Here is a 15,944-nt window from a genome sequence, read left to right on the forward strand (position 1 = left end):
GTCACTAACTACACCACTGTAACACTGCTAGTCACTAACTACACCACTGTAACACCTCTAGTTACTAACTACACCACTAGTTACTAACTACACCACTGTAACACTGCTAGTCACTAACTACACACATGTAACACTGCAAGTCACTAACTACACGACTGTAACACTGCTAGTCACTAACTACACCACTGTAAGACTGCTAGTCACTAACTACACCACTGTACCACTGCTAGTCACTAACTACACCCCTGTAAGACTGCTAGTCACTAACTACACCACTGTAACACCACTAGTTACTAACTACACCACTAGTTACTAACTACACCACTGTAACACTGCTAGTCACTAACTACACCACTGTACCACCGCTAGTCACTAACTACACCACTGTAACACTGCTAGTCACTAACATACCACTTTATCACCACGAATCACTAACTACACTGCTAGTCACTAACTACACCACTGTAACACTGCTAGTCACTAACTACACCACTGTACCACCGCTAGTCACTAACTACACCACTGTACCACCGCTAGTCACTAACTACACCCCTGTAACATGGCTAGTCACTAACTACACCACTGTAACACGGCTAGTCACTAACTACACCCCTGTACCACCGCTAGTCACTAACTACACCACTGTAACACTGCTAGTCACTAACATACCACTTTATCACCACGAATCACTAACTACACCGCTAGTCACTAACTACACCACTGTACCACCGCTAGTCACTAACTACACGACTGTAACACGGCTAGTCACTAACTACACCACTGTAACACGGCTAGTCACTAACTACACCACTGTAACACGGCTAGTCACTAACTACACCCCTGTAACACGGCTAGTCACTAACTACACCCCTGTAACACGGCTAGTCACTAACTACACCCCTGTAACACGGCTAGTCACTAACTACACCCCTGTAACACTGCTAGTCACTAACTACACCACTGTACCACCGCTAGTCACTAACTACACCCCTGTAACACTGCTAGTCACTAACTACACCACTGTACCACCGCTAGTCACTAACTACACCCCTGTAACACTGCTAGTCACTAACTACACCACTGTACCACCGCTAGTCACTAACTACACCCCTGTAACACGGGTAGTCCCCCTTCAAACCACTCTCACTGAATCACTGTTCACTGCTTAAGTCCCTGGGACCAGAACTTGTTTCCCTCATACACTGCAAAAGTCACTGATTTACTGTCGTTAGATATTACTGTTACTGTTCTATCTACAATATTGTCCATTTTCTATGATGTGATGTGTATTATATTTGTACTGTATACACTGCAACATAGGAAGAGTTGTAACCTTTGGTGAAATTCTCTAATCTGTCAATGTGATTGGTATTTTAGTCACTGTATATTTCTTTCTCTCTCTCACACACACACACACACACACACACACACACACACACACACACACACACACACACACACACACACACACACACACACACACACACACACACACACACACACACACAGTGCAGATAGGAACTCGTAGGTCTGATTTAGAAAGGAAATAATCTCTCTGAAATATATAGTTAAATAAAATATCAGCACCCCAGAAAACCCAGATTTTGGCTAGAGGCCAGACTCAGTTATGTCAACATACAGCTCAGTCCACATGTAGATTATGGTAGCTAGCTGTTCAATGGAGTGGCTGGCAAATACATCACATAGCCTTTTTCTTTTGTCTCCTTTTGGAGTTTTTTCTTTATAGTCCAATGCTTAGGTCTTTCAAATCAGTATTGCACTAGAGCTCATTTATTTAGATGGTGTTTATGTAAAGGAGGTTTTAGTCATGTAAATAGAGTGGTAAGTAGTCTCTAGGGCACCTCATGTCAAACAGGATCAGGAACGGCCAGGGCCATAATGGGAAGGACTTCCTCCCATCATATTCTAAAAGACAGGCTTACAGGCAGGACAGGCATTTCCAGGCTACACTAGAACATATGCCTCTTACATACCAGAATAAATATACATATAGTGTGTGCCTGTGTGTAGTGAATGTAAATGTAAAGTTTTGGTCTGCTGTGTTGTGTGCAGTAAGCGGCAGGGAAAGATACGTCTGGGTGGAGGAACATCCATTCATCTTGTTGGTGACAGGTTTAGATCATTGGTGCTGATACTGACTCTGAGTGGAGGAGAGAAGTAGAGCTACACTTCCCAGCCTGGCCACTTCCTACAGGTGTTTAAAGGCTATTTTCACATAATAGTTACACAGGCCACTGCACACTCAGCTCCCTCTCTCATACCTAGTCACACCTCTCTATAGCAGAGAGCTCAGTAACAAGGGAAAGTCATAAAATACATGATTACGGTACACTATCAGTGTAGGATTGATATGTTTTAGGCAGGGTCCATTTCCTAACCCCCTGCCTGCCCTCTCACTGGGTCCTTGACTGAAGGAGTTGGCCCGTGTGCTTTAATGTTGTGGTTCCTTTCTTTCAGCGCTCTACCCCTCTGGAACCAAACCCAAATCAGCCCAGGGGGCCTTTAATAACCAAGGTCAGTGGGGTCATGCCGACATCACACTGACATATTATGTCTGCTGGAGACCACTGAGTTGGCCTGGGTGGGGCCAGGGGCGGGGGACGGAGTGGCCCTGTCTTTCACACACTGCACTGGTCCAAACTGGTTCAAACTGATACAGCACAGTCAGATATAATCCAACCCTATCACCATACACAGACATATTTGGTATAGATTTGGATCCTGTTGCTTAATTGGATTTGCACGTAAAAATGTATCCTGTTTTGATGGCCATTGCAGGGGACAGGGGGGAGTGTATGTAGCTCAGTATTTAATAAGCATCACTAAAAGCAGAATTGGATCGATCACCTTCAGTTGGTCATGGCAAATGTGGACTGAACTCAAAGCCCCTTAGTTAACCCTTTAAAAGTCTAAATACATAAGGCTATTTCAGATAAGTCAACTCTGTCATTTTAAGAACACTTCTGTCATCTTTGGATCATACAATTTCCTCTCCCTGTCGGTGTAGCAGAGCATTTCAAAGACTAAACCACTCTGCCAGAGAGGGGCGAGGTGAGCGTGGTGTAGAGGGGAAGTGAGTGTCTAATATGCTCTTTAGGTGTGAAGGATTTTTGAATACCTGGCGGCATTTCACACGAGCACTGGCACACAGACATCTGGCTGTGTGACTCCTGGTGCGTGAAGGTTAGGAGAGAGAAGACAAACAGACACTGTGTGATCAGCTCTCCGCAGGCAGGAAAGACAGACAGAGAGGAGAGTGGAGGGATGGACACAAGAGGAGGGTGGAGGGATGGACAATAGAGGAGGGTGGAGGGATGGACACAAAAGGAGGGTGGAGGGAAAGGCTCTAGAGGATAGAGGGTGGAGGGATGGGTGCTAGAGGAGGGTGGAGGGAAGGGCGCTAGAGGAGGGTGGAGGGATGGGCGCTAGAGGAGGGTGGAGGGATAGACACTAGCGGAAGGATGGGTGCTAGAGGAGGGCGGAGGGAAGGGCGCTAGAGGAGGGAGGAGTGTTGGGCGCTAGAGGAGGGTGGAGGAATGGGTGCTAGAGGAGGGAGGAGTGTCGGGCGCTAGAGGAGGTTGGAGGGTTGGGCGCTAGAGGAGGGAGGAGGGTTGGGCGCTAAAGGAGGGAGGAGGGTTGGGCGCTAGAGGAGGTAGGAGGGTTGGGCGCTAGAGGAGGTAGGAGGGTTGAGCGCTAGAGGAGGGAGGAGGGTTGGGCGCTAGAGGAGGGAGGAGGGTTGGGCGCTAAAGGAGGGAGGAGGGTTGGGCGCTAGAGGAGGGAAGGGCGCTAGAGGGAGGTATGAGGGTTGGGCGCTAAAGGAGGGAGGAGTGTTGGGCGCTAGAGGAGGGAGGAGTGTTGGGCGCTAGAGGAGGGAGGAGTGTTGGGCGCTAGAGGAGGGAGGAGTGTTGGGCGCTAGAGGAGGGAGGAGTGTTGGGCGCTAGAGGAGGTAGGAGGGTTGGGCGCTAGAGGAGGGAGGAGTGTTGGGCGCTAGAGGAGGTAGGAGGGTTGAGAGCTAGAGGAGGTAGGAGGGTTGGGCGCTAGAGGAGGGAGGAGGGTTGGGCGCTAGAGGAGGGAGGAGTGTTGGGCGCTAGAGGAGGGAGGAGTGTTGGGCGCTAGAGGAGGGAGGAGTGTTGGGCGCTAGAGGAGGTAGGAGGGTTGGGCGCTAGAGGAGGGAGGAGTGTTGGGCGCTAGAGGAGGGAGGAGTGTTGGGCGCTAGAGGAGGGAGGAGGGTTGGGCGCTAGAGGAGGGAGGAGTGTTGGGCGCTAGACGAGGGAGGAGTGTGGGGCGCTAGAGGAGGTAGGAGTGTTGGGCGCTAGAGGAGGGAGGAGGGTTGGGCGCTAGAGGAGGTAGGAGGGTTGGGCGCTAGAGGAGGGAGGAGTGTTGGGCGCTAGAGGAGGTATGAGGGTTGGGCGCTAGAGGAGGGAGGAGTGTTGGGCGCTAGAGGAGGGAGGAGTGTTGGGCGCTAGAGGAGGGAGGAGGGTTGGGCGCTAGAGGAGGGAGGAGTGTTGGGCGCTAGAGGAGGGAGGAGGGTTGGGCGCTAGAGGAGGTAGGAGGGTTGGGCGCTAGAGGAGTGAGGAGTGTTGGGCGCTAGAGGAGGGAGGAGGGTTGGGCGCTAGAGGAGGGCGCTAGAGGAGGGAGGAGTGTTGGGCGCTAGAGGAGGTAGGAGTGTTGGGCGCTAGAGGAGGTAGGAGGGTTGGGCGCTAGAGGAGGTAGGAGGGTTGGGCGCTAGAGGAGGTAGGAGGGTTGGGCGCTAGAGGAGGGAGGAGGGTTGGGCGATAGAGGAGGTAGGAGGGTTGGGCGCTAAAGGAGGGAGGAGGGTTGGGCGCTAGAGGAGGTAGGAGGGTTGGGCGCTAGAGGAGGGAGGAGGGTTGGGCGCTAAAGGAGGGAGGAGTGTTGGGCGCTAGAGGAGGTAGGAGGGAAGGGCGCTAGAGGAGGGAGGAGTGTTGGGCGCTAGAGGAGGGAGGAGTGTTGGGCGCTAGAGGAGGGAGGAGGGTTGGGCGCTAGAGGAGGGAGGAGTGTTGGGCGCTAGAGGAGGGAGGAGGGTTGGGCGCTAGAGGAGGGCGGAGGGAAGGGCGCTAGAGGAGGGAGGAGTGTTGGGTGCTAGAGGAGGGAGGAGTGTTGGGCGCTAGAGGAGGGTGGAGGAATGGGCGCTAGAGGAGGGCGCTAGAGGAGGGAGGAGTGTTGGGCGCTAGAGGAAGGAGGAGTGTTGGGCGCTAGAGGAGGTAGGAGGGTTGAGAGCTAGAGGAGGGAGGAGGGTTGAGAGCTAGAGGAGGTAGGAGGGTTGGGCGCTAGAGGAGGGAGGAGGGTTGGGCGCTAAAGGAGGGAGGAGGGTTGGGCGCTAGAGGAGGGAAGGGCGCTAGAGGGAGGTAGGAGGGTTTGGCGCTAAAGGAGGGAGGAGTGTTGGGCGCTAGAGGAGGGAGGAGTGTTGGGCGCTAGAGGAGGGAGGAGTGTTGGGCGCTAGAGGAGGGAGGCGTGTTGGGCGCTAGAGGAGGTAGGAGGGTTGGGCGCTAGAGGAGGGAGGAGTGTTGTGCGCTAGAGGAGGTAGGAGTGTTGGGCGCTAGAGGTAGGAGGGTTGGGCGCTAGAGGAGGGAGGAGTGTTGGGCGCTAGAGGAGGGAGGAGGGTTGGGCGCTAGAGGAGGTAGGAGGGTTGGGCGCTAGAGGAGGGAGGAGTGTTGGGCGCTAGAGGAGGGAGGAGGGTTGGGCGCTAGAGGAGGGAGGAGGGTTGGGCGCTAGAGGAGGGAGGAGTGTTGGGCGCTAGACGAGGGAGGAGTGTTGGGTGCTAGAGGAGGTAGGAGTGTTGGGCGCTAGAGGAGGGAGGAGGGTTGGGCGCTAGAGGAGGGAGGAGGGTTGGGCGCTAGAGGAGGTAGGAGGGTTGGGCGCTAGAGGAGGGAGGAGTGTTGGGCGCTAGAGGAGGTATGAGGGTTGGGCGCTAGAGGAGGGAGGAGTGTTGGGCGCTAGCGGAGGGAGGAGTGTTGGGCGCTAGAGGAGGTAGGAGGGTTGGGCGCTAGAGGAGGGAGGAGGGTTGAGAGCTAGAGGAGGTAGGAGGGTTGGGCGCTAGAGGAGGGAGGAGGGTTGGGCGCTAGAGGAGGGAGGAGGGTTGGGCGCTAGAGGAGGGAGGAGGGTTGGGCGCTAGAGGAGGGAGGAGGGTTGGGCGCTAGAGGAGGGAGGAGGGTTGAGAGCTAGAGGAGGTAGGAGGGTTGGGCGCTAGAGGAGGGAGGAGGGTTGGGCGCTAAAGGAGGGAGGAGGGTTGGGCGCTAGAGGAGGAGGAAGGGCGCTAGAGGGAGGTAGGAGGGTTGGGCGCTAAAGGAGGGAGGAGTGTTGGGCGCTAGAGGAGGGAGGAGTGTTGGGCGCTAGAGGAGGGAGGAGTGTTGGGCGCTAGAGGAGGGAGGCGTGTTGGGCGCTAGAGGAGGTAGGAGGGTTGGGCGCTAGAGGAGGGAGGAGGGTTGGGCGCTAGAGGAGTGAGGAGTGTTGGGCGCTAGAGGAGGGAGGAGGGTTGGGCGCTAGAGGAGGGCGCTAGTGGAGGGAGGAGTGTTGGGCGCTAGAGGAGGTAGGAGGGTTGGGCGCTAGAGGAGGTAGGAGGGTTGGGCGCTAGAGGAGGTAGGAGGGTTGGGCGCTAGAGGAGGTAGGAGGGTTGGGCGCTAGAGGAGGGAGGAGGGTTGGGCGATAGAGGAGGTAGGAGGGTTGGGCGCTAAAGGAGGGAGGAGTGTTGGGCGCTAGAGGAGGTAGGAGGGTTGGGCGCTAGAGGAGGGAGGAGGGTTGGGCGCTAGAGGAGGGAGGAGTGTTGGGCGCTAGAGGAGGTAGGAGGAAGGGCGCTAGAGGAGGGAGGAGTGTTGGGCGCTAGAGGAGGGAGGAGGGTTGGGCGCTAGAGGAGGGAGGAGTGTTGGGCGCTAGAGGAGGGGAGGAGGGTTGGGCGCTAGAGGAGGGCGGAGGGAAGGGCGCTAGAGGAGGGAGGAGTGTTGGGTGCTAGAGGAGGGAGGAGTGTTGGGCGCTAGAGGAGGGTGGAGGAATGGGCGCTAGAGGAGGGCGCTAGATTAGGGAGGAGTGTTGGGCGCTAGAGGAGGGAGGAGTGTTGGGCGCTAGAGGAGGTAGGAGGGTTGAGAGCTAGAGGAGGGAGGAGGGTTGAGAGCTAGAGGAGGTAGGAGGGTTGGGCGCTAGAGGAGGGAGGAGGGTTGGGCGCTAGAGGATGGAGGAGGGTTGGGCGCTAGAGGAGGGAGGAGGGTTGGGCGCTAGAGGAGGGAGGAGGGTTGAGAGCTAGAGGAGGTAGGAGGGTTGGGCGCTAGAGGAGGGAGGAGGGTTGGGCGCTAGAGGAGGTAGGAGGGTTGAGAGCTAGAGGAGGTAGGAGGGTTGGGCGCTAGAGGAGGGAGGAGGGTTGGGCGCTAGAGGAGGGAGGAGGGTTGGGCGCTAAAGGAGGGAGGAGGGTTGGGCGCTAGAGGAGGGAAGGGCGCTAGAGGGAGGTAGGAGGGTTGGGCGCTAAAGGAGGGAGGAGTGTTGGGCGCTAGAGGAGGGAGGAGTGTTGGGCGCTACAGGAGGGAGGAGTGTTGGGCGCTAGAGGAGGGAGGCGTGTTGGGCGCTAGAGGAGGTAGGAGGGTTGGGCGCTAGAGGAGGGAGGAGTGTTGTGCGCTAGAGGAGGTAGGAGTGTTGGGCGCTAGAGGAGGTAGGAGGGTTGGGCGCTAGAGGAGGTAGGAGGGTTGGGCGCTAGAGGAGGTAGGAGGGTTGGGTGCAAGAGGAGGGTGGAGGGAAGGACGCTAGAGGAGGGTGGAGGGAAGGACGCTAGAGGAGGGTGGTATGGAAGGGCGCTAGAGGAGGGTGGAGGGATAGACACTAGCGGAAGGATGGGCGCTAGAGGAGGGCGGAGGGTTGGGCGCTAGAGGAGGGAGGTGTGTTGGGCGCTAGAGGAGGTAGGAGGGTTGGGCGCTAGAGGAGGGACGAGGGTTGGGCGCTAGAGGAGGTAGGAGGGTTGGGCGCTAGAGGAGGTAGGAGGGTTGGGCGCTAGAGGAGGTAGGAGGGTTGGGCGCTAGAGGAGGGACGAGGGTTGGGCGCTAGAGGAGGTAGGAGGGTTGGGCGCTAGAGGAGGTAGGAGGGTTGGGCGCTAGAGGAGGTAGGAGGGTTGGGCGCTAGAGGAGGTAGGAGGGTTGGGCGCTAGAGGAGGTAGGAGGGTTGGGCGCTAGAGGAGGTAGGAGGGTTGGGCGCTAGAGGAGGTAGGAGGGTTGGGCGCTAGAGGAGGTAGGAGGGTTGGGCGCTAGACGAGGGAGGAGTGTTGGGCGCTAGAGGAGGTAGGAGGGTTGGGCGCTAGAGGAGGGAGGAGGGTTGGGCGCTAGAGGAGGGAGGAGTGTTGGGCGCTAGAGGAGGTAGGAGGGTTGGGCGGTAGAGGAGGTAGGAGGGTTGGGCGCTAGAGGAGGTAGGAGGGTTGGGCGCTAGAGGAGGTAGGAGGGTTGGGCGCTAGAGGAGGTAGGAGGGTTGGGCGCTAGAGGAGTGAGGAGTGTTGGGCGCTAAAGGAGGGAGGAGTGTTGGGCGCTAGTGGAGGGAGGAGTGTTGGGCGCTAGAGGAGGTATGAGTGTTGAGCGCTAGAGGAGGGAGGAGTGTTGGGCGCTAGAGGAGGTAGGAGGGTTGGGCGCTAGAGGAGGGAGGAGTGTTGGGCGCTAGAGGAGGTAGGAGTGTTGGGCGCTAGAGGAGGTAGGAGGGTTGGGCGCTAGAGGAGGTAGGAGGGTTGGGCGCTAGAGGAGGTAGAAGGGTTGGGTGCTAGAGGAGGGTGGAGGGAAGGACGCTAGAGGAGGGTGGAGGGAAGGGCGCTAGAGGAGGGTGGAGGGTTGGGTGCTAGAGGGAGGTAGGAGGGTTGGGGCTAGAGGAGGGAGGAGTGTTGGGCGCTAGAGGAGGGAGGAGGGTTGGGCGCTAGAGGAGGTAGGAGGGTTGGGCGCTAGAGGAGGTAGGAGGGTTGGGCGCTAGAGGAGGTAGGAGGGTTGGGCGCTAGAGGAGGTAGGAGGGTTGGGCGCTAGAGGAGGTAGGAGGGTTGGGCGCTAGAGGAGGGAGGAGTGTTGGGCGCTAGAGGAGTGAGGAGTGTTGGGCGCTAAAGGGAGGGAGGAGTGTTGGGCGCTAGAGGAGGTAGGAGTGTTGGGCGCTAGAGGAGGTAGGAGTGTTGGGCGCTAGAGGAGGTAGGAGGGTTGGGCGCTAGAGGAGGTAGGAGGGTTGGGCGCTAGAGGAGGTAGGAGGGTTGGGCGCTAGAGGGAGGTAGGAGGGTTGGGCGCTAGATGAGGTAGGAGTGTTGGGCGCTAGAGGAGGTAGGAGGGTTGGGCGCTAGAGGGAGGTAGGAGGGTTGGACGCTAGAGGAGGTAGGAGGGTTGGGCGCTAGAGGAGGGAGGAGTGTTGGGCGCTAGAGGAGGGAGGAGTGTTGGGCGCTAGAGGAGGGAGGAGGGTTCGGCGCTAGAGGAGGGAGGAGGGTTGGGCGCTAGAGGAGGGAGGAGTGTTGTGCGCTAGAGGAGGGAGGAGTTTTGGGCGCTAGAGGAGGGAGGAGGGTTGGGCGCTAGAGGAGGGAGGAGTGTTGGGCGCTAGAGGAGGGAGGAGTGTTGGGCGCTAGAGGAGGGAGGAGTGTTCGGCGCTAGAGGAGGGAGGAGGGTTGGGCGCTAGAGGAGGGAGGAGTGTTGGGCGCTAGAGGAGGGAGGAGGGTTGGGCGCTAGAGGAGGGAGGAGGGTTGGGCGCTAGAGGAGGGAGGAGTGTTGGGCGCTAGAGGAGGTAGGAGGGTTGGGCGCTAGAGGAGGTAGGAGGGTTGGGCGCTAGAGGAGGTAGGAGGGTTGGGCGCTAGAGGAGGGAGGAGTGTTGGGCGCTAGAGGAGGTAGGAGGGTTGGGCGCTAGAGGAGGTAGGAGGGTTGGGCGCTAGAGGAGGGAGGAGGGTTGGGCGCTAGAGGAGGTAGGAGGGTTGGGCGCTAGAGGAGGTAGGAGGGTTGGGCGCTAGAGGAGGTAGGAGGGTTGGGCGCTAGAGGAGGTAGGAGGGTTGGGCGCTAGAGGAGGGAGGAGGGTTGGGCGCTAGAGGAGGTATGAGGGTTGGGCGCTAGAGGAGGTAGGAGGGTTGGGCGCTAGAGGAGGTAGGAGGGTTGGGCGCTAGAGGAGGTAGGAGTGTTGGGCGCTAGAGGAGGTAGGAGGGTTGGGCGCTAGAGGAGGTAGGAGGGTTGGGCGCTAGAGGAGGTAGGAGTGTTGGGCGCTAGAGGAGGTAGGAGGGTTGGGCGCTAGAGGGAGGTAGGAGGGTTGGGCGCTAGAGGAGGGAGGAGGGTTGGGCGCTAGAGGAGGTAGGAGGGTTGGGCGCTAGAGGAGGGAGGAGTGTTGGGCGCTAGAGGAGTGAGGAGTGTTGGGCGCTAAAGGAGGGAGGAGTGTTGGGCGCTAGAGGAGGTAGGAGGGTTGGACGCTAGAGGAGGTAGGAGGGTTGGGCGCTAGAGGAGGTAGGAGGGTTGGGCGCTAGAGGAGGTAGGAGGGTTGGGCGCTAGAGGAGGTAGGAGGGTTGGGCGCTAGAGGAGGTAGGAGGGTTGGGCGCTAGAGGAGGTAGGAGGGTTGGGCGCTAGAGGGAGGTAGGAGGGTTGGGCGCTAGAGGAGTTAGGAGTGTTGGGCGCTAGAGGAGATAGGAGGGTTGGGCGCTAGAGGGAGGTAGGAGGGTTGGGCGCTAGAGGAGGTAGGAGGGTTGGGCACTAGAGGAGGGAGGAGTGTTGGGCGCTAGAGGAGGGAGGAGTGTTGGGTGCTAGAGGAGGGAGGAGTGTTCGGCGCTAGAGGAGGGAGGAGGGTTGGGCGCTAGAGGAGGGAGGAGTGTTGTGCGCTAGAGGAGGGAGGAGTGTTGGGCGCTAGAGGAGGGAGGAGGGTTGGGCGCTAAAGGAGGGAGGAGGGTTGGGCGCTAGAGGAGGTAGGAGGGTTGGGCGCTAGAGGAGGTATGAGGGTTGGGCGCTAGAGGAGGGAGGAGTGTTGGGCGCTAGAGGAGGGAGGAGTGTTGGGCGCTAGAGGAGGTAGGACCGTTGGGCGCTAGAGGAGGTAGGAGGGTTGGGCGCTAGAGGAGGTAGGAGGGTTGGGCGCTAGAGGAGGGAGGAGTGTTGGGCGCTAGAGAAGGGAGGAGTGTTGGGCGCTAGAGGAGGTAGGAGGGTTGGGCGCTAGAGGAGGTAGGAGGGTTGGGCGCTAGAGGAGGTAGGAGGGTTGGGAGCTAGAGGAGGGAGGAGAGTTGGGCGCTAGAGGAGGTAGGAGGGTTGGGCGCTAGAGGAGGTATGAGGGTTGGGCGCTAGAGGAGGTAGGAGTTTTGGGCGCTAGAGGAGGAAGGAGAGTTGGGCGCTAGAGGAGGGAGGAGAGTTGGGCGCTAAAGGAGGGAGGAGAGTTGGGCGCTAGAGGAGGGAGGAGTGTTGGGCGCTAGAGGAGGTAGGAGGGTTGGGCGCTAGAGGAGGGATGAGGGTTGGGTGCTAGAGGAGGGAGGAGAGTTGGGCGCTAGAGGAGGGAGGAGAGTTGGGCGCTAGAGGAGGTAGGAGGGTTGGGCGCTAGAGGAGGGATGAGGGTTGGGCGCTAGAGGAGGGATGAGGGTTGGGTGCTAGAGGACGGATGGAGAGGAGGATGTCTAGGAGTCTTTGTGGCTGTCAGCTTCATGCTGCACTGTTTACACTGATTAATGCAATGAACCGGAATAAGCTGCATGACATACCCAACTACTGTACAGACAGTAAACCTCACCGCTCTGCATACTGTCTACAGACAGTAAACCTCACCGCTCTGCATACTGTCTACAGACAGTAAACCTCACCGCTCTGCATACTGTCTACAGACAGTAAACCTCACCGCTCTGCATACTGTCTACAGACAGTAAACCTCACCGCTCTGCATACGGTCTACAGACAGTAAACCTTACCGCTCTGCATACGGTCTACAGACAGTAAACCTCACCGCTCTGCATACGGTCTACAGACAGTAAACCTCACCGCTCTGCATACTGTCTACAGACAGTAAACCTCACCGCTCTGCATACGGTCTCCAGACAGTAAACCTCACTGCTCTGCATACTGTCTACAGACAGTAAACCTCACCGCTCTGCATACGGTCTACAGACAGTAAACCTCACCGCTCTGCATACGGTCTAGAGACAGTAAACCTCACCGCTCTGCATACTGTCTACAGACAGTAAACCTCCCCGCTCTGCATACACAATATATAATTGCTGTACACACGGAAACCACATAGACTGAAGCTCACTATGAAGCTAGTCTTTGTACACCAGAGACCAGCAAACTACCCCATAATGAAAACATTTCAGCAACAATGGACTTCATTAAAGACACATCTGTGTGCCATTTGGTAATCAATTAATGTTTTACAGTGTCCATGTCAATCTGTTTTTATGAACTTCTATTTCTTTGTCAATGCTGCCTTTCACATGAAAGATGCTACTGTGATTACTGTTTGTCTGATGCTCACACACTGTGTGTGTGTGTGTGTGTGTCTGTCTGTCTGTCTGTCTGTCTGTCTGTGTGTCTGTCTGTGTCTGGTGTGTGTGTGCGTCTGTGTGTCTGTCTGTCTGTCTGTCTGTGTCTGGTGTGTGTGTGCGTCTGTGTGTCTGTCTGTCTGTCTGTCTGTCTGTGTCTGGTGTGTGTGTGCGTCTGTCTGTCTGTCTGTCTGTGTCTGGTGTGTGTGTGCGTCTGTCTGTCTGTCTGTCTGTCTGTCTGTCTGTCTGTCTGTGTCTGGTGTGTGTGTGCGTCTGCGTTTCTCTTCACAGAAGGGTGCAGGATGATGAAGAAGAAAGGTTCTAAGAGTCCAGGTCCGATCCGGCGCAGCAAGTCTCCTGCTGAATCGAGTGAGCTCATTGTTGTCTCAACTACTATGTGACTCCATGCTGGCCCACATAGACTTTATTACAGATTCTACTACTCACCTTTACTATGAGCATCCATCCAGCCACCCTGATTCTAAATGCAGCTAGATTTAAACCATCTGACATGGATGCATGTGGTTATTACTGTTTTTACATGTCATTATCATAATGTGACTTTCTGTTCTATTGATTTTGTTTCATTCATTTTTTTTTATGTTGAATTGTATGTCTGTAATTTGCATGTTGTTGTCCAGGATTTGATTGCACAGTCAGTGTGTTTAAACCCTGGTGCCCGTTGTTGTCTGTTCTGTCTGCCATGTCTGTCTTTACTGTGAGTGAGACAGTGAGGCTGACAATGTTTACTGGTGGGCACTGCCCTCTAACCTCAACACAACACCTTCTGCATGCTGTGTTGCCCAATACTCCCACTAATAAATCAAAATGGGGACACAAAAAAATCCAGCCTTTGTTTGATCCGGATAATGTGAGCAGATTATGAATTACAAAATGATACTAACCCAGATCTGCTGTCCTAAGCATTGGTGAAAATATGAAATATGAAAAGGAAACAAAGGTAGTGGAGGATTGTAAATACCTCACATCTGTCTCTAGCGCTTGGAGCTATTATTATCGGTGACATACGCTAACTGTGGAGGGGGAGGGGCCGAACAAGATAGACAGACAGAGATTTGAAGAGAACAATCAGGAGTGGGCAGCAATCTCCTTCAGCACTAACTACTAGACCTGTTATAACTACTAGACCTGTTATGACTACTAGACCTGTTATATCTACTAGACCTGCTATACCTACTGGACCTGTTATACCTACTAGACCTGTTATGACTACTAGACCTGTTATGACTACTAGACCTGTTATGACTACTAGACCTGTATACCTACTAGACCTGTTATACCTACTAGACCTGTTATACCTACTAGACCTGTTATACCTACTAGACCTGTTATAACTACTAGACCTGTTATGACTACTAGACCTGTTATACCTACTAGACCTGTTATACCTACTGGACCTGTTATACCTACTAGACCTGTTATGACTACTAGACCTGTTATGACTACTAGACCTGTTATGACTACTAGACCTGTTATACCTACTGGACCTGTTATACCTACTAGACCTGTTATGACTACTAGACCTGTTATGACTACTAGACCTGTTATGACTACTGGACCTGTTATACCTACTGGACCTGTTATACCTACTAGACCTGTTATGCCTACTAGACCTGTTATACCTACTAGACCTGTTATACCTACTAGACCTGTTATACATACTAGACCTGTTATACATACTAGACCTGTTATACCTACCAGACCTGTTATACCTACCAGACCTGTTATACCTACTAGACCTGTTATACCTACTGGACCTGTTATACCTACTACACCTGTTATATCTACTAGACCTGTTATACCTACTAGACCTGTTATACCTACTAGACCTGTTATACCTACTAGACCTGTTATACCTACTAGACCTGTTACGACTACTAGACCTGTTACGACTACCAGACCTGTTTCGACTACTAGACCTGTTATACCTACTAGACCTGTTATACCTACTAGACCTGTTATACCTACTAGACCTGTTACGACTACTAGACCTGTTACGACTACCAGACCTGTTTCGACTACTAGGCCTGTTTCGACTACTAGGCCTGTTATACCTACTAGACCTGTTATACCTACTAGACCTGTTATGACTACTAGGCCTGTTATACCTACTAGGCCTGTTATACCTACTAGACCTGTTATACCTACTAGACCTGTTATGACTACTAGGCCTGTTATACCTACTAGACCTGTTATACCTACTTTACCTGTTATACCTACTAGACCTGTTATGACTACTAGACCTGTTATGACTACTAGACCTGTTATACCTACGAGACCTGTTATACCTACTACACCTGTTATGACTACTAGACCTGTTACGACTACTAGACCTGTTATACCTATTGGACCGGTTATACCTACTAGACCTGTTATACCTACTACACCTGTTACGACTACTAGACCTGTTGTACCTACTGGACCGGTTATACCTACTAGTCCTGTTATACCTACTAGACCTGTTATACCTACTAGACCTGTTATGACTACTAGACCTGTTATACCTACTAGACCTGTTATACCTACTAGAAATGTTATACCTACTAGAAATGTTATACCTACTAGACCTGTTATACCTACTAGACCTGTTATACCTACTAGACCGGTTATACCTACTAGTCCTGTTATACCTACTAGACCTGTTATACCTACTAGTCCTGTTATACCTACTAGACCTGTTATACCTACTGGACCTGTTATACCTACTAGACCTGTTATACCTACTAGACCTGTTATACCTACTAGACCTGTTATGACTACTAGACCTGTTATGACTACTAGACCTGTTATACCTACTAGACCTGTTATACCTACTATACCTGTTATACCTACTAGACCTGTTATGACTACTAGACCTGTTATGACTACTAGACCTGTTATACCTACTTTACCTGTTATGACTACTAGACCTGTTATACCTACTTGACCTTTTATACCTATTGGACTTTTTATACCTACTGGACCTGTTATATCTACTAAACCTGTTATGACTACTAGACCTGTTATACCTACTAAACCTGTTATGACTACTAGACCTGTTATGACTACTAGACCTGTTATATCTACTAGACCTGTTATGACTACTAGACCTGTTATGACTACTAGACCTGTTATACCTACTAGACCTGTTATACCTGCTAGACCTGTTATGACTACTAGACCTGTTATACCTGCTGGTCCTGTTATACCTACTAGACCTGTTATACCTGCTGGTCCTGTTATACCTACTAGACCTGTTAACACTACTTGACCTGTTATGACTACTAGACCTGTTATGACTACTAGACCTGTGATGACTACTAGAGCGGTTATGACTACTAGAGCGGTTATGACTACTAGACCTGTTATACCTACTAGACCTGTTATACCTACTAGACCTGTTATGACTACTAGACCTGCTATATCTACTAGACCTGTTATGCCTACTGGACCTGTTATACCTACTAGACCTGTTATACCTACTAGACCTGTT

At 53.9% G+C, this 15,944-nt stretch overlaps 1 protein-coding gene across 2 annotated transcripts in view; it reads left to right on the top strand.

Annotated features, from left to right (window-relative positions):
• The window catches only part of LOC106563431 (neuronal migration protein doublecortin), a 124,443-nt gene that overhangs the window by 81,811 nt on the left and 26,688 nt on the right, over positions 1–15,944 (top strand). Inside the window, exons 5-6 of one of the 2 annotated variants that reach the window (XM_014129000.2) lie at positions 2,479–2,535; positions 12,743–12,820. In XM_014129000.2, the coding sequence (XP_013984475.2) occupies positions 2,479–2,535; positions 12,743–12,820 (135 nt within the window). The remainder of the gene's footprint in view (positions 1–2,478; positions 2,536–12,742; positions 12,821–15,944) is intronic. The other variant, XM_014129001.2, reaches the window with a different exon arrangement.

This window comes from Salmo salar, chromosome ssa11 (genome assembly GCF_905237065.1).
Source record: "Salmo salar chromosome ssa11, Ssal_v3.1, whole genome shotgun sequence".
Lineage (NCBI taxonomy): Eukaryota > Metazoa > Chordata > Actinopteri > Salmoniformes > Salmonidae > Salmo > Salmo salar.